The sequence below is a fragment of the Mustela nigripes genome, chromosome 15 (assembly GCF_022355385.1).
Source record: "Mustela nigripes isolate SB6536 chromosome 15, MUSNIG.SB6536, whole genome shotgun sequence".
NCBI lineage: Eukaryota > Metazoa > Chordata > Mammalia > Carnivora > Mustelidae > Mustela > Mustela nigripes.
This window is the reverse complement of record NC_081571.1, coordinates 7,874,312-7,899,837: the sequence shown is the minus strand read 5'-3', so window position 1 is coordinate 7,899,837 and position 25,526 is coordinate 7,874,312. Positions and strand designations below refer to the sequence as shown.

Genomic DNA, 25,526 nt, shown 5'->3' with positions numbered 1-25,526 from the left:
TCTCTCTCTCTAATAAATAAATCTTTAAAAAAAAAAAAAAAGTTGCCAGTCCTAAAGTGTGAAACCTGAGCTGAGTCAAGGTGGACAAAGAGCAGCGAGGACCCCCAACCCATGTCCAATTAGGAAACTGCAATCATCTTCAATGGCAGCAAAGCAAGCAGGATGAAATGAAAGGTTTCTGCCCATCTCTGGGTTTCTTCCACCTGTCCATAGGAGCTGGCGCTTTAGGACTTGAAAAGAAATATCAGGATGTCGGTGGTATTGGGGTCCTCTAGTGGACTTAAGTAAGGTCCTAGAAGAAACAGACAAGCTTTTTTCTCAGTTGCCTGGTCTGAACGTAGAAAGGAAAGGAAAGGCAGCCTTGCTAGAGAAGCAGGCTTTCCAACTACAGCTCAAGATCAGTGTTAAAAACACCAAGATAAGGCTAGTGCTGTTAGGTGGACAGTTAGGTAGTCAGGGCCAGGGTCCCCAACAAGAAAATATGGAGTTGGGACAGCTAAGAGGAACCAGCACTAATGACCTGTTTTGCAACTTAGACTAGGACCATGCTAGCATTCTGTTTTGCAGACTTTGCAGAAATGTGTTCTGCAAAACATCCTAAAATAAAACAATTAATGCAAAGCATTTGTCACTCCTGCGAGCCAGGGGCAATTAAAGACAGAAGCCCCCAGATGTCAGCCCAAAAAGACTATCAGCACGTAGACATTAACATTATAGGTAGACACTTGCATGATCAAAGCCCTGATTGGCACGACTCAGCACATCCTGGTTGCTTAAGATTTTTCTGTAAAAGAGGTCATAAAAACCCCTAAACTGAGAGACTCCAACGGCAACCCTCTCAGGCTCCCTCCCTCTTCGGGAGCTTCATACTCCTGCTCAGTAAACTTTGCTTTGCTGCTCACCACTCCTCTGCTCTACCTCTTCATTCTCTGAAGCAACATGACCAAGAACCACAGGCACTAAAGGAGGAGAAATCTGCAACAGTAGGAACGTGAAGATATTAATGCATCCAAGAGCACCCTCATGGTCACAGGCCATCCGAGGTCAACAACACATGAACTCACCTTACTCGATGCCCAGGCCCAGACAGAAGCCACAGAGCCAAGGGCAAGGATGACAAGTGGAGCCCCGCGGCCTTCCTCTAAAAGAGAGACTCCCTCAGGCTAGAGACCAGACCTCTGGCTTTGGTAACTAGCTTCTAGAGTGGACAGACTGTGGAGGGACCAGGGGTCTACAGAGAGGTGGCCCAAAGAACTGTGGAGCCTGCGAAGTCTGGATCTTACTTGTGTCATCAACTGGCCAGAAATGGGTCTCTGCGACCTCCCGTTTTCTTCTTCCCTCCCTGTTCTGACTCGGTCTCCCCTTCAGGGTGGTGGGGGAAAGGGATGGGGGGGAGCACAAGGTAAGCCTGCTGCGTGCTCTTTGGGCTTGCAGTCTTCTTTTGTCTTGATTTTTGGTTTTCTTCTTCTTCTTCTTCTTCTTCTTCTTTGGCTTTTGTTTTCTATTGTAACATAAAACACAGATACGAAAGACCACACAAAGCAAATGGATGGCTTAATGGCTTATCTGAAAGCAACACCCTTGTTGATGTCTGCCTGAGACTAACTTCCCTGTGTCATCACTAATTTCTAATGAGCATAGAGCAAGGAGCACCCCTCCCCCTGGACTTAGCCTCCATGTTCTCATCACACTGCAGAGGACGTGGAGAAGACCTAGAAAATCAAAACCATCCACTGGAATCTTGCCAGCCTGTTAGAGATGACCTTACAGGTGATTGCTCGCTCAACTATTTGATAACAACCACAACAATAAAAGCGGCATTTATGGAGTAACTGTCAAAAGCCCGGCACTGTCTGTGTGGTCTAGTTGCTCTCAACGATCAGGAGATAGTAGTAACATGTTTTAAGCTTGTGGCCCGAGTCTGAAAAGTTTCATAGCTTTCCCAAAATCTTGGGACCAGACTCTGGGGTTTTGACCTCAGTCTGCCAGACGTGGAAGCCGAGACTCTTCCCAGTTCACTCCACTGCCTCGTTAGTGAAGGGCAGCAGAAGACACCACCGCAAAATATGCCTCTTTGGCATGAAGATTATTTTGAGTTGATTATTTTGAGAAACTGCAGACAAGGAAAAAGCTCTGAAAACAAGAGCAGTAACCCTTTTGGAAGGGAAACTTACATTAGAAGTAGGGCCATACCAGGAAGAGAGCTATTGCCAGAAATAACTTCATCACCTGAGGGGTAACCTTTCTTTGCCAAATATTTCCTCTCCTTGCCTTCCTGTGAGTCACCTCCCCTCTTTGAAGCTCCAGACCTTTCTTAGTTCAGGAACTAGTCATGGGGCTGCCTCCTGAGCCTCCTATCTTTGTGGGGTTCCTGTGTGTATGTACACATGTAATTAAAATTCATTGTTTACTTCTGTTAATTGATCTTTTATTTCAAGGAGAGGGGACTCAGTCAAGTGTCTAAAAGGGTAAAGGGAAAATTATTTTCTTTAAGATGAGATTTTTTTTTTAAGATTTATTTATCTGAGAGACAGAGAGTGAGTGTAAGCAAGGGAAGAAGCAGAGAGAGAGGGAGAGAAACAGACTCCATGCTGAGCAGGGAGCCCGATGCAGGGCTTAGTCTCACAACCCTGAGAACATGACCTGAGCCAAAATCGAGAGTCAGACACTCAACCGACGGAGCCACCCAGGTGCTCCTTAATGAGATTTTCAAAAATTATGTACTAAGCATCTATTGAAATCAAGGCCCATACAGAATGTAACGAATCCCAGATGAACCCCATCAAGATGATGAAGTCAAGCAGCAGGCTCTAAAGATATTCGAGAGAGAAACAAATACCATATGATTTCACTTATATGTGGAATCTAAAACACAAACAAACAAAACAAAAACAGAAACAGACTTATAAATGCAGAGAATAAACTCGTGGTTGCCAGAAGGTAGGGGATGGGTGAAATAGATGAAGGGGATTAGGAGGTACAAACTTCCAGTTACAAAATAAGTCAGTCACAGAGAGGGAAAGTACGGCTTGGGGAATAGGGACCACAGTATTGCAATAACGTTGTATGGTGACAGAGGGTGACGACACTCACCGTGGCGCGCACTGAGTAACATACAGAATTGTCGAATCAATATGTTGTACACATGAAACTAATAGATGTCATCTATACTCCAATTTTTTAAAAAAATGACCCCATTTAAAAATGGGCAGAAGATCCAAAAAGACATCCCAGTAAATTATATGCATGACAAATAATCCTATGAAAAGATGGTCAACATCATCTGTCATCAGAAAAATGCAAATTAAAGTCACAAGGAGGTACCACTGCTCACCCACTGGAATGGCCAAAATCCACAACAAAACCAAACGCAACAGGGACTGTCACCGCTGGTGGAAATGCACACTGCTGATATCAGTCCCTTCGGAAGACAGCTTACAATTTCTAATCGTGGTAAAATATCAGACAAACCCAGACTGAAGGACATTGTATAGAATAACTGATTAGTAGTACTCTTCAAACCTGCTAAGTTCATAAAAAATAAATAAGGAAAGACAGAAATTGTCACAGATGAAAGAAAGTGAAAGAGCCTTAACGACTAAACACAATGTGGGATCCTGTGTGTGATCCTGGGGCAGAAATACGGCATTTGGGGGGGGGGGGAATGGTGAAATCTGAAGAAAATGTGTAGTTTCGTTAATTAGTATTTTGATTAATGCACCCCAGTTACGTCAGATATTAAAATAAGGGAAGCTGGGTGAAGAATACAGCTGTGTGCTCAAACCACAGTAAGTGCCTGAGGTCAGCCTCCTGAGACCCTCTCGAGTGACCGCAAACAGAAACGAACAACAGCAAGACCCAGAAAACCAGTTGAGGGCAGCCACGCAGGCAGTATTTCTGATCAATCAGATACAAAAGAAACGGAATGTGTTAAGAAGACCTACAGGTCTTTCCCATGTCTATGCAGAAATCAGCAAGCCTTAATTTTTACAAGCGAGCAAACCCTGGGACGTCAACTATGCTTTGAGAACTTCAGGCAAGCCCACACACCCCTTCTGCTTCTTGCATGCAGTCCTCTGTGAGCTGACCAGCTCTGGAGCACTTCTTTCAGAGCAATCTAGATACCTACCTGGGCAATCCTCCTCGGTTAAGATAGCGGATAAAGCATTTGCTAACCTACTTTGAGGTTGGCTTTTTTTTTCCAGCGAACATACCAAAACCCTGTATTATCTTTGCAACTTTTCTTCAATTCTAAAATTATTCCAAAGTAAGTAATTTATTAAGAAAAGAAACCCCAGGGACTCCTGGAGGGCTCAGTCAGTAGAGCATATGACTCGATCTCGGGGTTGAAAATTCGAGCCCCACATGGGGTACAGAGATTACTTAAATTTTTTTAAAAAGGGGCAGGGGGCGCCTGGGTGGCTCAGTGGGTTAAGCCTCTGACTTCGGCTCCGGTCGTGATCTCAGGATCCTGGGATCAAGTCCCACATCAGGCTCTGCTCAGCAGGGAGCCTGCTTCCCCCTCTCTTTCTGCCTGCCTCTCTGCCTGCTTGTGATCTCTCTCTGTGTGTCAAATAAATAAATAAAATATTATTTTTTTAAAACTTTAAAATAAGAAACCCCATAGTAAGAAACACACCTGTAAAAGTAATATGAAAAAAAAAAATTGTAGTATGTAAATAACTCTGAGAAGGTTAAAAAAAAAGTATATAAGAATTTAAAAGTGGTGAGCATGAAATGCCAGAGTGGCTCAAGGAAAGAAAAGCTCATTCATCTTAATCAACCATGAAGGGCTCCATGGAAGAGGGGACATTTGGGTCTGGACCTGCACAGATGTACAAAAAAAAGTCACAGTGTGTGGAAAAGCAACAGAATTTTTTTCTGACTGGAGTGTTAGACACTTGCCGGTGTGGGGCTCACCATCAGTCACTGGTGTCACACCAACTTCCACCAACTTACTCCTGGCTACACCTCACACCGCCTGGGCTTAGTGCAATGCAAGTGAACCCGAGGACATCCTGGTTGCCTTTGTCCATCCACCTCCATGCTTTGGAATTTGATGGCTTTCTTTTTTTTTTTTTTTTAACTCATGGACTTAACTATTGTATATTACAACAGACTGGCTCATTGGCCTTTTTCAAACTATTTTCTTGACCATAAATAGGTACCAAGTAAAATGTTAACTGCTGTCAGCCGTGACTTTTCCCCTGAGCCCCACACCTGCTAAAACAGCCTACTCAGGGTCTCCATCTTGGCCAGTTTCTTTTGTATGGCCTCCTACAAAGGCAAAAACATGAGCATCAATACAAATAGGTTTCATCTCTTCCCAAACACCATAACTAATCTAAAAGGCTTCAACTATCTTTTTATACTTGTTGATCTCAGGATATTCGAGGCACAGAAATGGAGGATAAGGTGATCTTCCTGCCCTAAAGGACGCACATCGGAAGTTAAATAACAATTCAAATCATTATATAAGTGTTTCTGCTAATTGTTGATGTTTCTGTTATGTTCTCCACTAACCTAGGAACTTCTAGGGGGCAGGGATTATGATGTTTAATTTGTTTAACCTGATTATATAATGTGTTTAAATTATATAATTTCTTTAACCTGATTATAACTCAGTGCCTGATGCTTCGAAGGCTGAGTAATGAATGAACAAAATAAATAAATAGAAGATGGAAAAACGAATGGATAAATGATGGATGGGTAGATGAATGGATACACGGACAGATAGTTAGATGGGCAAAGAACGGACAGAATAATGGAAGTCCAGGATAAGGAGAAATTACTGCTGGTTGGTTACGAAGGGAGAGGAAAGGCTTAAGCTGGACTTACCGATAATAAAAATGCAGATAAGGCCTCCTCTTCAGGAGGCTGCCTCTCTGATTTACTGGTTCTACCCGGATGCAGGATGTATCTCAGAAACTCATTCTATTCTAACTCCTGCCACTCTACTTCTGAGCCACCCTGTTTCCTACCCCCCACCACCCCCATCTAGATCTTTCCATCCTTTGAAACCTAACTCAAGGAAATGAGTGAAAGTACACACAAACTGTGGGACATCCATACAATAAAATGCTGGTCAGCCATACAAAGGACATGGGTGAAGCTCAAAAGCAGAACCCAGAAGAAGTCAAACAAAAGAATGCAACAAATATGATTCCGTTTGTCTGACATTCTGGAAGAGGCAAAACTACGGGAACAGAAAATGGGCCAGTGGTCCTCAGGTGCTGGGAGAGGGGAGGGAACTGGCCACAAAAGGACAGGGGAGAACCTCGGGGGTGACGAAAATGGTCTGTGTCGAGATGGCATGCAGCTGTATGCATTTGTCAAAATCGTCAAGCCAGTCTGCACACTGATAAAGGGTGAATTTCACTGTATAGAAATTATACCTTAATTACCGTGACTTTTAAAAAAGCCAAAAAATGAAAAATCTCACTCAAGTCCTGCTCTGAAAAGCACACCATGACTGGGCTCTGCTTCAAGTGTCCATTTATCATCCTCGTAACTCAGCGATTAATCCCGCCTTGTGGGCACCTTTTCTATTATTGTCTTGAAATATTATTTATTTTTATTACCTCCTTTTTACATGTCCAGGTCTTATCTCCCCAACCAGATGGTAAATTCCTTGGAAACAGGAACTATGTAGTATCATGGCTCCTTTATCCACAAAGTATCCAGATCACTGCTGGACACATTATATACAAGAAAGGTTCAGTTATTGTTTGTTGACTTCCAGTGAAAAGCAGCTAGGTGAAGTTATTTGGGGGACTTCTTCAATCCAACCTGAGTACGGTAAACAGGCTCACCAGTGCCCCTTTCTGTTCATCACCAAACACTTTTCTCACAGCCTCTCAGATTTTGTACATCATTTGTACATTTTACCCCCAGGAACTCTCCAGTTGATCTATCATGGACATAAGATATGAGACCGAAGATTTCCAAGTGAACCTACATCACGTTGAGGATGCTTCCCAGAAAGTGCTTGGATGAGATGCTGCTTCCTCCTTTCCCACAATTACTGACCTCAATTAAGCCCAGAGCTTATCAGACACAACAAAATCACATTCCTATATTTGTAACATTACAAAATCCAACAATTTCTATTTCATTCTCCTTATATCTAAAATACTGAAATTCCCAATCTCCACGCTTGCCTGTTTTCAGTAATGGAAAATAAAACAATGGCCACTTCTCTCCTGGTATTCCCTCAAATTTCAGAAAGAGCTGCTATCTTAATTAAATTGTTGTTTGTCTTATCACACCCTTGTAAAGGGAGTTAGTCTGGGACCTGAAGCAAGTAGTTTGTCCTGCACTCATCTAAGCCCATGTTAGCAGCAGAAGGCCGTTCTTTCACATTGCTAGACTTTGCCCTCACACCTTTTTTTTTTTTTCTTTTTTAGATTTTATTTATTATTTGAGAGAGAGCATAAGCAGGTGGGAGAGGGAGAAGCAGGCTCCTGCTGAGCAAGGAGCCAGACACTGGGCTGGTTCCTTGGACTCCAGAATCATGACCTGAGCAGAAGGCAGAGGTTTAACCCACTGAGCCACCCATGCGCCCCTGCCCTCACTCTTAATTGGTTTCCTCTCAGATTTCTCTTGGCCCCCTGGGTGAATCTATTTTCCATCAAACGGGTAGAGCGACATTTTCTGTTAAGCACACTTGCCACACACACCTGTCCTCCTGCATTTTCTCTTCCACCCATCCCTGCCATGTATTTGCTCCCACCCCCACTTCCCCCACCCCCACAGCACCAAGAGTCCTTGACCTAGCCCCTGCCAAGCTTTCTACCTCTTCGCTGAGGCAGGAAGGACCCTTTCTGCCCACCTGTCTTCCTCCTTTCCTTCCTTCCTTTCTTCCTTCTCACACTGAGAAAGATATCACAACAATGTCTCTACCAGAACAACTGTGACCACCAAAAATCTTTAGTAATATTAATAAAGAGTAAAAAATTTTAATATGGAGAAACATTTACATTCATTTGATACACAAAAATGCTTTCAGGTTAAAGAAAAGAAACACTATTATATATTTTTCTCATTTACAAAAACTTTTTCTTTTTTTTAAAGATTCTATTTATTTATTTCACAGAAAGAGAGCCCAAGGAGGGGGGGCAGCAGGCAGAGGGAGAGGGAGAAGCAGACACTCTGCACACCCCCACCGACTGAACAGGGAACCCAAAGCAGGACTTGATTCCAGGACCCGGGGATCATGACCTGAGGCAAAGGCAGATGCTCAACTGACTGAGCCACCCAGGCGCTCCACAAAAACTCTTATAACTACAAAATTACCATTAGAGTTTTAGGAAGTTATAGCTCTAAGTGAAGTTTCAGGTACTTCAATAGTAACTTGGTGAAAAGGTTTTTATTTATACCCATTTTAGAGAAGAGTAGCAGGCCAAGGCCATGAAGTTGTGCACCTGAAGCATGGACTCCAGGAGGTGAACAGCTCCAGGACTCGGCTCAACGTCTCTCTCTCCACCTGCTCAGGGCTTCACCTCCCAGAGCAGAAAAATGCTAAAGGCAAAGTACAACGTGCATATGACCCACAGCCCACCTCAGGGTGACCTACAAAACCAGAGGCAAGTGTTCAGAAATGAATACACAGAAACAGAAAAGGGAAAAGAAAAGTTTCAGATGTGGAAACGACACATTCATTGAGACCCTGCAATGCAGAACCATCTGCACAATTTTAATTCCTGCTAAAACACACAGCTGAGGGTTCGTGGCTGCTCGTGCTGCCCTGAGAAATTCTCAGTGGCTCTCGTGGCTCTGACCGCCTTGTCAGTGTTTTCTTGAGATACTCAGTGCCTTAGTTCCAAGCACAGAATGAGCCTGCTTTCTTTATTTCCGATATTAAAGGAGTGGGAACATTTTCCCCCTTTCCCCTGAGGGTCCAAAGAAACAGTGATTTGATCCTGTATTTACAAGATCAGCTGAGAAGCCAGAAGGTCCCTGAAAGATGTGCTCTGTGGTGGAAATCAAAATGGAAAAAAAAAAAAAAAGAGAGAGAGATGTTATTAAATTGTTTCCAAATCTGGAGTGTGTGAAGTGGTCACACCCCCATGTTGAGTGATGAGAGGAAATGACAATTTGGATTCCAAGAGGAAAAACATCATCCATATTAGCACTCAAACTACTCACCTTAGCATAGTTGCAGTTAGGAAGTACAACTGTGCAATGGTACCAACTCGGCGTGCCCCATCCCTTCCAGGGGCCAATGTGGGCACAAGGAGGCTGGGTAGCAGGGCTCTGCATGCTCACTACTCCTCTGTTTTCCAAAGTGTCCTCATCAGGCAGAAGACTGGCTTTTTCACAAGAAGAGACAAATTCTCCAATGCACTTGCCAATATGAGAATTTTGTAACGCTCTTTAAAAATTAAGCCCACTACAGGGGCCCCTGGGTAGCTCAGCTGGTTAGGCATCCGCCTCTTGATTTCACTCAGGTCATGCTCTCCAGTCAGGAGACTGAGCCCTGCATCAGGCTCCCCACTCAGCAGAGTCTGCTTGAGACACTCTTCCTCTCCCTCTGACCCTCCTCCTGATCATGCTTTCTCATCATCTCTCTCTTTCTAAAATAAATAAATCTTAAAAAGAAAAAATTAAGCCCACTGCAACTGTCATCTGACTTTCCAGACAAAGACTCTGGCATCCATACAGAGTTCATATTAACTGGGAAAAAGTTAACAATCTATATATGGACAAAATAAAATGGGAGAGGGTCAGAGTCCTATATCCCTAGCATATTACTCTCGAAATAATTACAGTAGCATTTATGTCATTGTTTTTAATTATTAATTTTATAATAATGACTGAGTCACATTAAGTTTTGGTTTGTGGCAGGTGCTCCCTATGTTAGCCTGTTCAAGGTCTCGGTAATCAGCGTGGTGGGTATTATGATAGACTGCATTTTATGAATGAGGAAAGAGGGCTGAGGGATTCAGGTGACTAACTTCCCCGAGGACCCCCAGTTAGGATGTGTCAGGGTCCAAACTCAGAAGCAGGTCGGAATGGAGTCATCTGGGCTGGATCCCTGCCTGAAGTCAGTACTGTGTTCAGCCTTAGCTGAACGGATCAAATGAAAAGAGAGCACTGTGGTGGCTTCCCCTCTGCAGCCAGCAGACCCACCGGCCAGCAAAAGAAAGAGCAGGACAAACAATCTGCATGGCTTCTGTGGTCCTGTCGGATGGCTGGCAAGAGTTAAACCACAGACACACGGGCCCTTTAGAAACTGACCAACACTTTTCCTTCCCCCTGTTCATGGGACACAGCGCTGTTCATGTGGAAGGAATGAGGAGCAAAGAGGCTCAGCAGACCATCTGTGGAGGCAGCCCCACCTGTAGCACTTGCACACATGCATGTGTGCGTGTGTGTGTGTGTGTGTCCCTGCACTCACTGAAGACAGTGTAGACACCCCCTGCAGCTCTGCTTCACCCCCTTCAGGGACCCTCAACTGGAAAAAAAGAAAAATGGGCTCTGGAATCACGAGGTACTTAAGGTGCATGAACAACATGAAAAGGAGAATACAAACAGAACTCATGCTCATAAGATAAAGCCATCAGAAAAAGACATGCGTGATTCACATTCTCCAAGAGAGTGTTCAATACCATACGGGATACTAGACTCTTCTGAACAAAGAATCAGTTAGCGACCATGAAAGAAATTACATAGCAGTTGAAGTAAAAAGTCAACAGACATCTAAAACTAAGGAGAATAAAAGGAAAAGAAAGCCAAAGTCGAAGTGTGCATTAATGAACTGAAAGGTAACACCAAGCAATGATCAAAATGGGGCATTAGGGGATAACGAGTATAAAACCAACAGAGGAACCTGCAGAGAAGAGACAGACATATGGAAGAAGTTGCAGAGAGGAAGGGGGGGCAGAGGGGGGCAGGGACACAGCTGGTGACTGACAGTGCCAGATGGAAATTTCCCCCCAAAAGAAAGCCAGCCTTCTCAGATTGAAAGGGCCTTCCAGCGCTGAGCATTTGATGGGGAAAAGAAAATACTTAGACCATCACCTTGAAACTTGAGAACATCAAGGACACATACATCAATAAAAGCCAATCCAAAAGGAAAACAGCTTTGCGGCAAAGGAATGAGAATCAGATGGATGTAGATTCTCATCAGCAAATCTGGGTACAGGAAGATAACGGAATGATCTCCTTAAAGTCCTGAAGGAACAGAGTTTGGAGTCTAGAACCCTGTATTCAGCAAAACGATCACTTAATGGGGAGGATGACATAAAAGCATTTTCGGGGGCAGGAAGAATCAGTTTACACGCACAGATGGTCACTGGGAGCTCCTAAGGGATCTACTCCAACATGAGGAATGGCCCACAAGGAAGACTGCTGAACAAACAAAACAGTGCCTACCACCAGTTAACCGCACTCTGATGCCAACTCAGGGGATTTGGGCAGAGAAGGGAGTGGGGGAAGGAGTCAACCTGCCCAGGCTTTTGTCTTCTTTTTGTCTGTGGGGCTCAGTGTGGAAAGGAATAAGACACATGTACTGATTAAGTCTCGCCTTAAGGGAAAAAAATAGTATGTGTAATTCACATTTTAAAAGTGCCCTCCAGAAAAATAAGTTTACACATAATAAGTTTCAAACACCTAAGGAAAAATATGGAGAGAAAACTTGAAACAGCAAGAGCATAATCTATGAAAGTAAATATTGATACGTTGGATTTTTTTTTTTTTTTAATGAAAAACGTGCTCTGGGAAAGAAACTTAGAGAATGAAAAGGCAAGCCACAAACTGGGAGAAAATCTTCGCAAACCACATCTGATAAAGGGCTTGTATCTAATATATATATATAAAGATCTCTTCAAACTCAACAATAAGAAGACACATATCCTAAAAAAAAAGAAAGAAAGAAAACACATAACCTGAGTTACAAATGGGGAAAAGATGGTGCTTCACTGAAGAAGATACACAGATAGTCAGATAAGCCTATGGAAAGATGCTCTGCATCTTTTCCACATCTAAGTTTCACATCTAAGGAACTGCAAATTAAAACAACAATGAGAATGGATAAAATCCGAAATACTGAGGACAACAAATGTTGGTGAGGATGTGGAGCAACCGGAATTCTTCCTCACTGCTGGTGAGAATGTAAAATGTGACCGCCACTCTGGAAAACAGTTGGGCAGTTTCTTACAAAATCAAATATACTCTCATTATAGGATCCAGTTTACCCAAAGAGGTTGAAAACATATGGCCACATGCAAACCTGCACACAGATGTTTACAGCAGACTTATTCATACTTGCCAAAACTTGGAAGCAACCAAGATGTCCTTCAGTAGCTTAATGCATAAATGAACTATGGTACATCCAGACAACAGGACATTCCTCAGGGATTAAAAAATATAGCAATCAAGCCATGAAAAGGCATGGACAAATCTTACATGTGTATCACTAAGTGAAAGAAACCAATCTGAGAAGGCTACATCCTCTAGAATGCCAAAAAACTGATGTTCTGAAAAAGGCAGAGCTATGCAGACAGTAAACAGATCAGCAGTACCAGGGTTGGAGTCAGAGGAAGAGGAGATTGAAAGGCATGACAATACTGTATGATACTATAGAGAAAGGGGAACCCTCCTACACTGTTGGTGGGAATGCAAGCTGGTGCAGCCACTCTGGAAAACAGCATGGAGGTTCCTCAAAATGTTGAAAATAGAACTGCCCTATGACCCAGCAATTGCACTACTGGGTATTTACCCTAAAGATACAAACGTAGTGATCCAAAGGGGCACGTGCACCCGAATGTTTATAGCAGCAATGTCCACAATAGCCAAACTATGGAAAGAACCTAGATGTCCATCAACAGATGAATGGATCAAGAAGTTGTATTATATCACAACAATGTAATACTATGCAGCCATCAAAAGAAATGAAATCTTGCCATTTGCGACAACATGGATGGAACTAGAGCGTATCATGCTTAGCGAAATAAGTCAAGCAGAGAAAGACAACTATCATATGATCTCCCTGATATGAGGAAGTGGTGATGCAACATGGGGGCTTAAGTGGGTAGGAGAAGAATAAATGAAACAAGATGGGATTGGGAGGGAGACAAACCATAAGTGACTCCTAATCTCACAAAACAAACTGAGGGTTGCTGGGGGGAGGGGGTTTGGGAGAAAGGGGTGGGATTATGGACATTGGGGAGGGTATGTGCTTTGGTGAGTGCTGTGAAGTGTGTAAACCTGGTGATTCACAGACCTGTACCCCATATAAAAATATATGTTTATAAAAAATAAAAAATTAAATTAAAAAAAAATACTGTATGATACTGTGATGGTGGCCGCATGTCATTATGCATTTGTCACAGTGCCAACCTCACGGTGTGACGCCACAGCACCGAGTTCAGAGTTGGCAGAGACATCACCACATCCAAGATGTCTCTTCCCTGCCTCAGCACGATATGGCTGGCATTGCCCTGGAATATCCTGCCAATGTTATTATTCTGCATAAAAGAGCCTGGACGGCAGACATGCAACTACAGACTCCCTCGCCTGCCCTGAGCATCTTCAGTCATACTCTCCAGCCATGCTCATGAAGCCAAGACTTCTATTGAAATACATCAGAGACAACAGACAACAGAGCTCTCCATTATACAGACACGAAGACTGAGTCAAATCATACCCCTAGGGGTGCCAGGGTGGCTCAGTCAGTTAAGCATCTGCATTCAGCTCAGGTCATGATCCCAGGGTTCTGAGATCGGCCCCCACATCGGGCTCCCCATTCAGGAAGGAGCCTGCTTCCTCCTCTCCCTCTGCCTCTTGTTCCCTCTACTTGTGCACTCTCGCGCGCACTCTCTCTCTTTCTCTCTGTCAAATAAATAAATAAAAATCTTTTTAAAAAAATCATACCCCTAAAGCAAAATAACCACATGCCACTTGTACAAGATATCGGACTGCTAACAGCAACGAAAGTATCATCTCAGTTACCCAGGCTGTATTTACTATCACAGTCCATAATTTCATCAATATTAAACAAAATTCCTAAAAACTCAGAGTACAGGAACAATCTAAAAAGCCCAGCTTCGTCCCTTGGTAATAAAACCTACTTTGTCTTCTCAACAAGACCCAACACCACTAACAGCCTAATGGTGTTTGAACACAGCCCTTGGATTATTTTTTCTTCTGTGTTTACTTTCTCCATTTCTGGGGGACACACTAAGAGGGAAACATTTAAAATTGTGTTCCTTTAAACAACTCAACTCCCATTCCAGTTACTGATCAGCCTCTGGGAAGAGGAGATCTACCCCGAGATGCCCACTGGTTATAAAGGAGGCTGTCATCTGGGCAGATGACATCTGCCGGCTGCTCCCGGCTGTGACTGAAGTTCATTTAATCATAAACTGAAGATGCATCATAGTTGAAGTTCCTCTCTGCAAATACCGCCTAATGATTTCAGACAACAAACACTCAAGCAAGTTCATTTTATTAAATGTTAGGTTCAAAGTAATACAATAGAATTTTGCAGTACAGTAACCCACAAAGACGTTCCAACACCCCCAGTGGATGCCTGAAGCTGTGGATAATACTGAGCCCTATGTATACTATGTTTTTCCTATATACACATACATATTTGTGATAAAGTTAAATGTACAAATTAGGCACAATAAGAAATGAATTACTAATAAACAGACCCAGGTAACAACGGTATACTATAGTAAAAATAATGTGAATGTGGCTTTTCCCTCAAAATCTCCCCCTTCTTCTTGTGATGATGTGGGATGACAAAATGCCCACGTAGTTAGACCAAGTGAGGTCAGTGACGCAGGCATGGTGACATAGGGCTGGGCTACTACCCACCCTCTGCCGATTGCCAGAAGGAGGATCATCTGTTTCCAGATAGTATTTCGACAGCTGGTGAATGAAACTGCCAAAAGAAAAACTGAAGACATGGAGGTGGTGATGGGGGGTGCCCTACTGTACCATGAGCTGGTTAATTTTCAGAATAAACTTAAGGTGGATCACCTAGATTAGGCCCAAGAGAGATTTTCACCCAGTGTAAAAGAAAGACAAAATAACCCTGAAAAGAATACTAGAAGGGTGGAAAGACATAGGCTCTGGGCTGTCACTGTCCCTGGAACGCTGGGCAAGTTCCAGAATGTAACCTTCCACAGCCTTAGTTTCCTCCCCTAGGAAGGAGGGTGTTGGGCTCCTAGACAATTTTATTTTGGGAAAGTCTGCAACTCCATGAACTGTCAATCACAAATGTTTGGACAAGATCATCTATGCAGAGCTGTCCAAGATATATACACCATCTTAAATTTTCTAGTAGCCACACTAAGAAAAAAGGTAAAAAGAAACAGAAAATAACTGGAATAGCATATTTTATTTAACTTGACCTATCCAAAATATTATTTCAATCTATAATAAGCATAAAACATTACTAATGAGATGGCTCAGATTCTTTTTCCATGGTAAGTCTTCAAACTCTGATGTGCTTCCTACACTTTGAGCATGGTCTGGTACATGGTCTGACTCCTTCCTCAAGCGCTCAGGAGCCATTTGTGGCTAGTGGCCACCATCTGGGACCACACTGATCTAGAAAGTCACCTTTGACTTCGAGAATGTCTGACTCTCTGCGTATCGCTGACACTCGGCCCAGTATCTGGGCTCTCAGAGGACAAATAATGGGCAGGCAAAGATGGACAGACTTCTCTAGTGCCTGGTTCCATCTCTACACCTTGTCAGTTCCAACTCAGCTATGCTTCCCACAGTCATTCCTTCTTCGCATCTCTGGTGTTGCCCTGGCGCAGGCCCTCATTACTTCTCACCCAGATCACTGTAATAGCCCCTGACCGTGTACTGCATTTATGATCTTCCCTGATCCCTGGGGTTTACACCCAGCTCAATTTATTGTTAAATTGAGGCCCCCTCAATTGCCAGCCCACACAGGTGCCTTCCCTTCCAGAACACTGGCCCACACCTGAACATCTGAAAACCAGACCGCAGCAGAGTTAAACGGAGTTGAATAGTTGCATTTCCAAGTATCAGGAATGGTCAACACAGACCTGAATGAGGAGAGGATCCAGAGAGCATCTTTCTAATATTCTCACCAGCACCAAGGCAGAGCATGAGTAACGTGGGGAAGGGACTGGGGGGAAGGAGACACAACAGAAACACCCACACTACTTCACACCCTTAGCAATTTGGTCAGTGAAACTCAACTGCCAAGATGTCAGAGGACAAGGGGTCATTTCGTTTGTCTGCTATATAAACAGTAGCTACTTCTTTGCAGGTCCAAAGATAAAAAATTCTGTAGTGGTAAAACCAAAATTCTGTTTCCCCAGTGGCTTAGAATAAAGAAAACACAAAGAAAATAGGAGAGTCTTAAATAAGGATAATCATTATGCAGCTAAAAATAGTTCATAAGAGGCTGATCCCATGGAGCACGAAGCGGAACAGCTCAGAGGCAGTCCCCAGATTTCTCCCTCCGAATGCGAATGAGCTCCTCCAGGATATGCAGGCATCACTGAAGGCCAGTGAAGAAAGCTATGCTCCCTGAACTTAGGATCTGGAAGCAGATTCCAAATGTCCGAGTACAGAGGTCCTTCCTCCATGTAGCATTTGCTTACCCTTGCTTCCCGTATGACCCGTCTTAGTAATGTACTTAAAATATTTACAGTAATCCTGGAGCCTCAGTGCAGACGGCAGCTAACACAGTATCTCCAGAGATAGAAGAGGGAGAAGCAGCCCCCAGACACTTCACCGAAATGTGTGAGATGTGACATTTGCTTATCATCTGGCATAAGAGTGCCAAAGCCTGGAAAACTTGCTTGCAAATGTAAACCCTCTAAATGCAAGTTAATCATGATTAGATCACTTTTTAGGGTAAAATGTGATGTTGTATCAGATTCTGATTCTTACAGATGGTGAGCAAAGAAAGAGATGAGCTGTCAGAGCAAGAGACACATAAACAGTATGCGCACGTACACATACACACCGTCTGCAGCCGTGTGTGACACAGTGAGCCCTCCCCAGTCACTGCTGATGAACAATATTACTCGCACACCCTTATGGGCATGCCTGTGCAGGCAGACGCAGGTGTCCATATGTGACTGAGTCCCCACAGGCTGTCTGCGTATTTTGTGTGAGCCACTAACAATCCCCACTTCCTCGGGGCTCTATCCTGGCAAGGGCTCTCTCTCAGGTCTTGTTCCTGCATTTGCCCTTAATGATGGGAAAAAACTCGCAGGGCATGGATATGAGATCATTTCTATGTTTAGACTTTCTTAATGGGTGTTAACATTTGCCCTGAGCACTTTTACTGGCCTAAATGGATGTAAATAATATCTTGTATCCAGTGTTGTATTGACCAAGGGTTATATTTAGTAAATGTAAAGATCCAAGGAAGAAAGGCAGAAACTCATCTTTAAAGGTGTTCTAAACGCATCCTCCCATAACTGTTTGGAAAACGTTTTTCAAGAATAATTTCAATTTAACCCTTTGTTCTAGCCAGCATCTCTGTCAGAGAAGGGTTTAAGATAAAACATCTACTGTAAAAGGAAAATCAATTATTAAGCAACCGAAGCCATCAACTGAGGTTCTTATTGGCCACCTGTAGGGTAAAAAATGGCCTTGAGGGGCACCTGGGTGGCTCAGTGGGTTAAGCCTCTGCCTTCAGCTCAGGTCATGGTCTCAGGGTCCTGGGATCAAGCCCAGCAGGAAGCCTGCTTCCTCCTCTCCCTCTGCTTGCTTCTATGCTTACTTGTGATCTCAATCTGTCAAATAAATAAATAAAATCTTTTTTAAAAAATGGCATTGAAGGCAGGGCAAATGAATAGAAGGTGAGAGCCTCCAGAGACACAGGGGGATGAATTCTCTATCATCCGAGTGCTTGGTGTGTGATCATATACGCCTGGATAATGACACGAGAAGAATGCTCTCATGCTCCGATAATGACTCCCAGGTAAGCCTCCATCATGAGATTTAGAGGGGGCAATAATGACAGGTGACATTCTTGCCCATATGGCTGGCCTGCGGGTAAGAATCTGGGTGCAGGAGTTTACCTTGAATGATGATGGGCAGCGTGAGAAAGATCTGACATATTGTCAATATGAGCTTGATTACATCACATGGTTCTCTTAATGTATCAAATAATTAATGCATGCATTTCTGTATTATACACATTACTCACTAATCATAACCACGACATGAGATACAAGATGTATTTTCATCTGCCTCTGTTATAGAAATAAAGGAAGTTTTCCAATGTCATACAGAATTGGATCCGCTTTGGAGGGGGGTGAAAGCACCGTGGGCTTGGGGATTAGCTGGTCCTGCTGGAAATAAACCAGCAAGCAAGGAACGTCTCTGACTTGTTTTTCTCCTCTATGAAAGTAGAGGATAAAGCCATTTCTGAGATGTGGTCCAGCCCTTTGTGATGACAAACAACGTTTATGTTTCTCAGCAGCTGCCTAGGTATTTTACAATGTGACAACCCGACTCATACCTGGGGTCAGGGCGTGTAGAGACTTGAGTTTGGAGTTTAGGAGTGCACCATCTGTCCCCACTTTGCTTGTCCCAAGGCGCCTTTTGAAACAACCACTTAGAGTTAAGGTCGGGAAAAGCTAATGCCCTCCACCCTGACCACCTCTGACGTAATAGGGGTGTTTGCTACTCTGCTCTCTGTCTCCTGTTCACTTGTGACCTGGGAGAGAGGGCTGCCCTTCCCCCAGCTCACTGCACCCCAACCCCACTTCTGCGATTTAAAAGTGGTAGATCTTGTGACTACTTCCTTAAGTGAACCGAAACCGCATCTTCGATCAAAATGACCCTGAGGGTTTTCTCTTTCCCAAAGCGGGCGCTGAGGTGCTGAAGGAGCTGCCTGCCAACCTCGGGTAAGCGGCTTCTGCCTCCTCACTCAGCAGATCAGGAGCTGCACATTCTGAGTTCAACACACCAGCTCTGGCTTCCAACACACCCTCACATTCTAATATTAGAGCTCTTTCTATTTTAACGCCCCTCAGTTTCCTACTTCTGCCCTTGAAACTTCGGGCAGGTTGTTATGGGAAAATTGAGTCCGTGTAGGGATGCTTTTTAAACAAAACACAATGAAAAAACACCTTTGCAGACCAGGACAGAGGACAGAGGAGATGGACAGGCCCAATGTGGAATTGGAGGAGGACACTAGGGACCATTTCTGGAAGATGTGTACTCCTCCAGGTTCTGCATTTGGTCTGCATGCTTACTGCCCACCAGCTCTTCATTGCTAATCTTGTTTCCTTTAAGCCAAATCCCTAAATTTAATAAGACAGGGAGTAAGATCCTTCCCAAGATCCTGCTGACAACATAGTCTATAAAAAACAACTTCCCTTCCTTTCGGTCCTCACTGCTCACCTCCAACCCCCCGCACACCCATACACACACGCACACACACAACTTCGCTATTCATCTGTGCACACTGTCCATGAGTGTCACTGTCCATGAGTGTCAAAGCAAGTCAGGATAAGAGAGTTGAGAGCACTGACCCCATGGGTTGTAACCAACCACGAGACCACAAGCTCCCTGAGAGCACCCCTGCTCTGCTCCCCGCTCCATCTCCAGCCCCTAGAGCAGTGCCTGGCACACTGAAGGCACTCCACATAGATTTGTTACAATCAACAACTCCAGTTTCCACTCTGCCTCCCTTACTGGACTGAAAGGCTCGATCTTGAGCCAACTGTAAACTCTGTACAGGCAGGGGACTCACATCTTTGCATTTCTACCACCTGGTAAAATGTCTGGGACACTAACACAAGATATATATTTGGAGAAAGGTAGCATTTGCAAAAGTACCACTGAACATCCAGATTAAGGAAGAAGTCAAAGATATCTCATAAGCAACAAATAATAATCCCAGAATTATTTTCCTAAATAGTACACAGCTGGGAGCAAGTAATCTTGAAACAGATGGTGGTCTTTGATCCTTTCCCTATGAGTTTATAAAAAAATGAGAATAATCTTAGGAGAGTGCACCAAGGTCTGAGTTCAGCCCTGCCCCAGGCCCTACCAAGATATGTCAAGCAGCTAATGGGCCAAGCACAAAGCTTCTCAAACCCAGAGGTTCTGCTGTGTCACAGAAACAAGTGGTAAACAATTTAATTGCCCTGAAGGAACAGCCTAGCAATGAAATTCTAATACTATCACTCAAATGTGTTGAACTGAGAGTACATTACCAGACCTGAAATATGATGACTATTTTCTTTTAATAAAAATTACTATGTTTTACCTTTTCTTTTTTCCACTAAACTTTTTATTTTGAGATCATTTTAGATCCACATGCAGTTGTAAGAAAACTAAAGAGATTCTGTGTCCCCTTTACCCAGCTTCCCCCCATGGAAACACCTTACATAACTATAGCACAATATCACAACCTGGATACTGAAATTGGGTAAGTCGGGATACAGAACATTTCTATCACCACAAGGATCCCCCGTGTCGCTCTTTTATTCTTCCCATCCCCACACCTTCCTTCACTCCTGGCAACCACTAATCTGCTCTCCATTTCTATAGTTCTGCTATTTCATGAATGTTGCATAAATAGGATAAAATGACGTGTAGATTTTGGGATTAGACTTGGACTTTCTTTCTACTCAGCACAACTCCCTGGAGACCCACCCAAGTTGTCGTGTGGGCCAGTATTTGGTTCGTATTTATTTCTGATTAGTATTCCACGGTGTGGATGTAGCACAGCTTGCTTATCCTTCCAACATCCTGCTGAGGACTCATTTCTTATCAGAACACCCCCACTCTTTTTCTGAGGGCCCGGAAGAAACAGGCAGGGAATCTTACTTGAAGTTAAAGTTTCAATTGTTTCCACAGGGCAGCCCCTGTGGAAAAAAAGTACAGACGGCCCTCCAAAAAATTAAAAATAGAAATACTATATGACCCAGTAATAACACTACTGGGTATTTACCCAAAGAAAACAAAAACACGAATTCAAAAAGGTATAAGCGCCCCTGGGGTCACTGCAGCATTATTCACAGTGGTCAAGACATGGATACAACCTAATTGTCCATTGATAATTGTGTACTGATCACTGAAATGGATAAAGATGTGGTCTACATGCACAGTGGAATATACAGCCATAAAACGAATGGAACCTTGCTATGTGCTATGACATCAATCGACCTAGAGGGGATTATGCTCACTGAAAGCAGTCAAAGACAAATACCACAGTATTTTACTTATATGTGGAACCTACAAAACAAAACAAAACAAAAAAGCAGAAACAGATCCATAAATCCAGAGAACAAACTGGTGGTTGCCAGAGGAGAGGGGAGTGAGAGATGGACAAAGCAGGTAAGGCAGAGGCTTCCAGTTATGGAATGAGGAAGTCACAGAGACGAAAGGTACAGCATAGGGAATAGAGTGCATAGCACTGAATGTTGACAGCTGGTAGCCACACTTGCGGTGAGCATAGCATGACAGATACATATGGCCAAACACTATGTTGCACACCTGAAACTAACGTAACACCATGTGTCAACATTAATTAATTAATTAAGAAAAAAAGAAAGAGTGACTGTCAAACATTCTTCCTGAGCGGTTGTGCCATTTTACATTCCCAGCAGCCACACAGGAGTGATCGTTTTCTGCATCCTTGCAAGCATTTGCTGACGTCACTACTTTTTATTAAGGCCAGTCTGATGCGTTTGCTGCAATTCACTTTTAATGTATATGAAGATCCAGACAGGAGAGGGAAAGACCTGACAGCCACCCAGGTATCTTTAAGTATTTTGCTGGTTCCTTATGATTATCTTAATGTGCGTGATAAACCCGGCTCTGCCCTAAATGAAGCACTGGGTGGGAAAAGCAGAGCACTTCCACAGAGTAATAAAGAGCAGCTACCAACTCCAAGAGCAAATATTAGCCATTTGCTGGAAATTCTGGAAGCATTCCCTTTAATGTTCTAAGAATAGCACTTCTGGTCAAACTTTTCATTGGGAGTAATAGCAAATATCATCAAATAAGAAAAATATTATGAGGCATAACAATTAAAAGAAACGAAATTATTATTTGCAGATAATGTGGATGTCCACAAAAAATATTTAAAAGAATCCTAAACTTTGAAAAGTTATGACAGTGCAATAGGTTGTTGACACACAACATAAAAATTCAATAGCTTCCCTAGACATCAGCAGCAACCCAACTAAAAATGTAAGTTTTTAAGAACCCCATTTATTCTAGTAACAGAAGTACCTAGGAATAAGCCTTTTAAAATCTATGGAGAAAATTATACCACTTTAATAAAAGACCTAAAAGAAGACACATAAAAATGATGAAAAATATCCACATTCCTGGTTAAAAAGACATTTTTTAAAATTTCTACTCTTTCCAGACTAATCTATAAATTTAATGCAAATGTAACCAAAAATTCTAAAAGGATGTTGTTTTGTCTCATTTTAAAACAGGTTCTTTTAAAAATATGGATGGAGAAGTAAAGGACCAAAAGGAGTGAAGATATTTTGCAGAATGTTTGACTATGGTACCCAAAGCTTTGAGTGCGGGTTGTGTTGATGGAAACGTCTCACTCATGCAGGCACTGGAAAGAAGTGGTTTCAGAGCTCAGGACACTCCTAGGACATCTCTCCAGCACTGACCAACCCTCCCCTTGCCACTCCCCCAGCCCCAGCACTTCTAAACCTAGCCTATCAGGCCCTCTACCCTCATTCACAGGAGCATCCCCCTTCTTCCTCACACCATATGCAAATTCTTCACAGAAACTCCACCTCTTAGAACCTTCTTGTCTTCTGGAACTTGCAGCCTTTCATCAGCAAATGCCTTATCTCCCCCACCTCTGGACTTCTTGCCTTCACTGCTCCACTTTGATGACCCTGTTCCTCACTGTTGATCTCAGATCACTGTCCCTCCTTTCTCCCTAAAAACCCCTTCCTTTGACACTCACACCATCAACTGTATGACTCTAATACTTGCCTTGAAATAAAACCACCTCTCTGGAACTCACATCTTCCCCTCCGGCTGCCACTCAACTTGCTCTCTCCCCCTTTCTACAAAATTCACCCAAAAGAGTTTTCTGGACTTGCTGTTTCCAATATCCTCTCATCCATCTCTCTCTTTCTCTCTCTCTCAAGCTGTTCTATAGACATTCTTACCCGCGCTTACAAAGAAACAGACTGCAAGGTCACCCGTGCCCTCCATGATGGACTCTTCTCAGGTCTCGCCTTTCCTGAGCTCCCAGCAGCACTGGGCACAGCTGAGCACCCCTTGCCTTCAGGATGGTGGGCTCACTGAGCTTCAGAGAACCGCTCTGGTCTTTTCTTCGGACCTCGTTGGCCATCCTCTGAGCCCCGTGGCTGTTGCCTTAACCTCCCTGACCTTGAAATGTCCATGTACCCAGGCCTCTGTCCAAGGACCTTTCTCTTCTGTGCCACGTCTCTACAGACTGGTTACATACATCACTGGCGGGTCCCACTGCAAAATGACAATGCAGGACCCTCATTCGAAAATCATTAAGGCCTCTAAGACAGCAACAGCACAGCATTAGAGCAAACGCAAGACTTGACCAAGAGTGGGGCTCTGTCACAGAGGAACGGGTCCTGCTGAGGATACCTGAATTTATGTCTCTGCTCTAGACCACTCTCCAGAACTTAGGGCTGGTAAATGTAAACATCTCCAATCCATGCTCTCCCAGGCACTTCAAAATCAAATTCCTAACCCCCGCCCCTCCCACACACAAATAAGAGCCGCGTTCTTCCTGCAGTTTTCCCCATCTCCGCGAGTGGCACGTTTTTCAACTTTCTTTTTCCTCCTAGCGACTCTCTGATTCTTTTACTGAAACCTACATCCAAATCACAACCAAATCTGTTGGCTCACCTTCAGACATATGGAGGACATGCCTACTCTCCCCGCCTCCACCCTAGCAATGCCTCAGGTACCATCTGGCACCTGGATTACCGCTGTCCCCTCCCAGCTGGTCTCCCGGCTTCTGCCCACAAGCCCCACAGTCTAGCCTTAGCCCTCAGCCCGCGATCCTTTCACACTGGGACTGTCCTTACGTGGATCTGAAGGTGCCCTGACGTTACTCAGAAACACTGGTCCAAAGGACTGATAGCGCTTTCCATGTCACGTGATTCAACTACAGAAACAGGAAAGTTGTTTATTTTCATATGCCTATTTTCTCAAAACAAAAACCTCACAAAGATGACAAGTGCCCCATCCCCAAATTGCAAACCCTGTCCCTTCCTCCCACCGAGGATCGACCTACAAACTTGCTGGCAGTCCTGAAATGGTAAGAAAGAGGATGGTTCCTGAAGTTCCCTTTCCATTTTTCATTAGCTGAGGGTCTAGGTAACCCGACGCGGATCAGAACCACCAAACATCCCGCTTGACACCATCTGGGTTTCCACGTATATTCTCCACGAAACAAAATGCAAGTGTCTAGACGTGAGGGGCCGCGGTGCTGTGCCTGAAGCCCCGGGGGGGTGGGTGGCTTTAGAGGTCTGGCGTCCCCGCGCGCGGGCGCTTGAATGCGGGGGGTGGGGGAGGGGGAGTTGTGCAGGTGGTCGGGAGCGAGTGCGACGTCGCCGCGTGCGCGCGAGGACCGCGGACCCAGGTAGCGACAAACGTTCTTGTGACCCTTTGGCTCCCTAGGGCTCTGCTACAAACACCACTCGGGGACAGCGTACATGCCAGACTGCCTCCGCGCCCACCTAGCGGGGCACAGGCTATCCCCGCGTGGGGGCGGCCGGGCATGCGCATCGCGGCTCGCACGCACGCGCACACGCACCGCGGCCCCGCGGGCGCGCCGGGGTCTCGGACGGCCCGGCCCCCTCCTGCGGCGCAGGTGTTGGGCCGCCCCGCCCCCCAGGGCCACCGACAGGCCCCGCGGAGGGAGGCGGGCGGAGGGCGGGGCGGTGGCTCCCCTCGGCGGGGCGGTGGCTCCCCTCCGCGCGCCGGCGCCCCCGCCCCGCCGACCCTCCCCGCCGCGCTCCCCTCCCCTCTCACCAACGGACGAGCGGATCCTCGACCTTCGGGGCAGGGACATCTTAAGAGCTCTGTCCAGGCCGGAGGCGTTCGGCATCGCGCCCGAGTCGGGGGCTACGCGGGCCCTGGGCGAGCGGCGGTGGCGGCGGCTGCGCTCGGGGCTGGGCGCAGGGGTGGCGGCCCGAGGGCCATGGGTGGGCGCGCTCCTGGGCCGGACTGCGGGGCAGGCGGGAGCGCCGGCGCCTATGCCGCGGCCGCCGCCGGAGGAGGCTGCGTCGTCCGTGCCGCAGCCGCCGGCCAATGCGGCAGCGCCCGCGAACGCCACCGCTGCGGGCCCCGCTGGCCCGGCGGCGGCGGCAGCGGCAGCGGCGGGGGAGGGGTCCGGCCCTTCCGCGGGGAGCCGGGCGGGAGGAGGAGCGGGCCGGAAGAGTCTGGACCGTTAAGCGGGACAGGGGGCTTTTAGGTGGCGGAGATGGCGGTGGGCGGGGGGGCATGGATCGGTGTCCTAGGGGGCTCTAATAGGCGGTCCCGTCTTGGGGTACTCTTCTCTGCCTGTGCCAATCTGCTACCTGTTTTAC

The 25,526-nt window shown here is 45.1% G+C and overlaps 1 protein-coding gene across 1 annotated transcript in view; it reads right to left on the bottom strand.

Annotated features, from left to right (window-relative positions):
- Window positions 1-25,245, bottom strand: part of LOC132002552 (phospholipid-transporting ATPase IB) — a 606,778-nt gene extending 581,533 nt beyond the window's left edge. The window contains exon 1 of the mRNA XM_059377600.1: window positions 24,970-25,245. Within this exon, the coding sequence (XP_059233583.1) occupies window positions 24,970-25,045 (76 nt within the window). The 5' untranslated portion in view covers window positions 25,046-25,245. The remainder of the gene's footprint in view (window positions 1-24,969) is intronic.
- Between the last annotated feature and the right edge of the window lie 281 nt (window positions 25,246-25,526).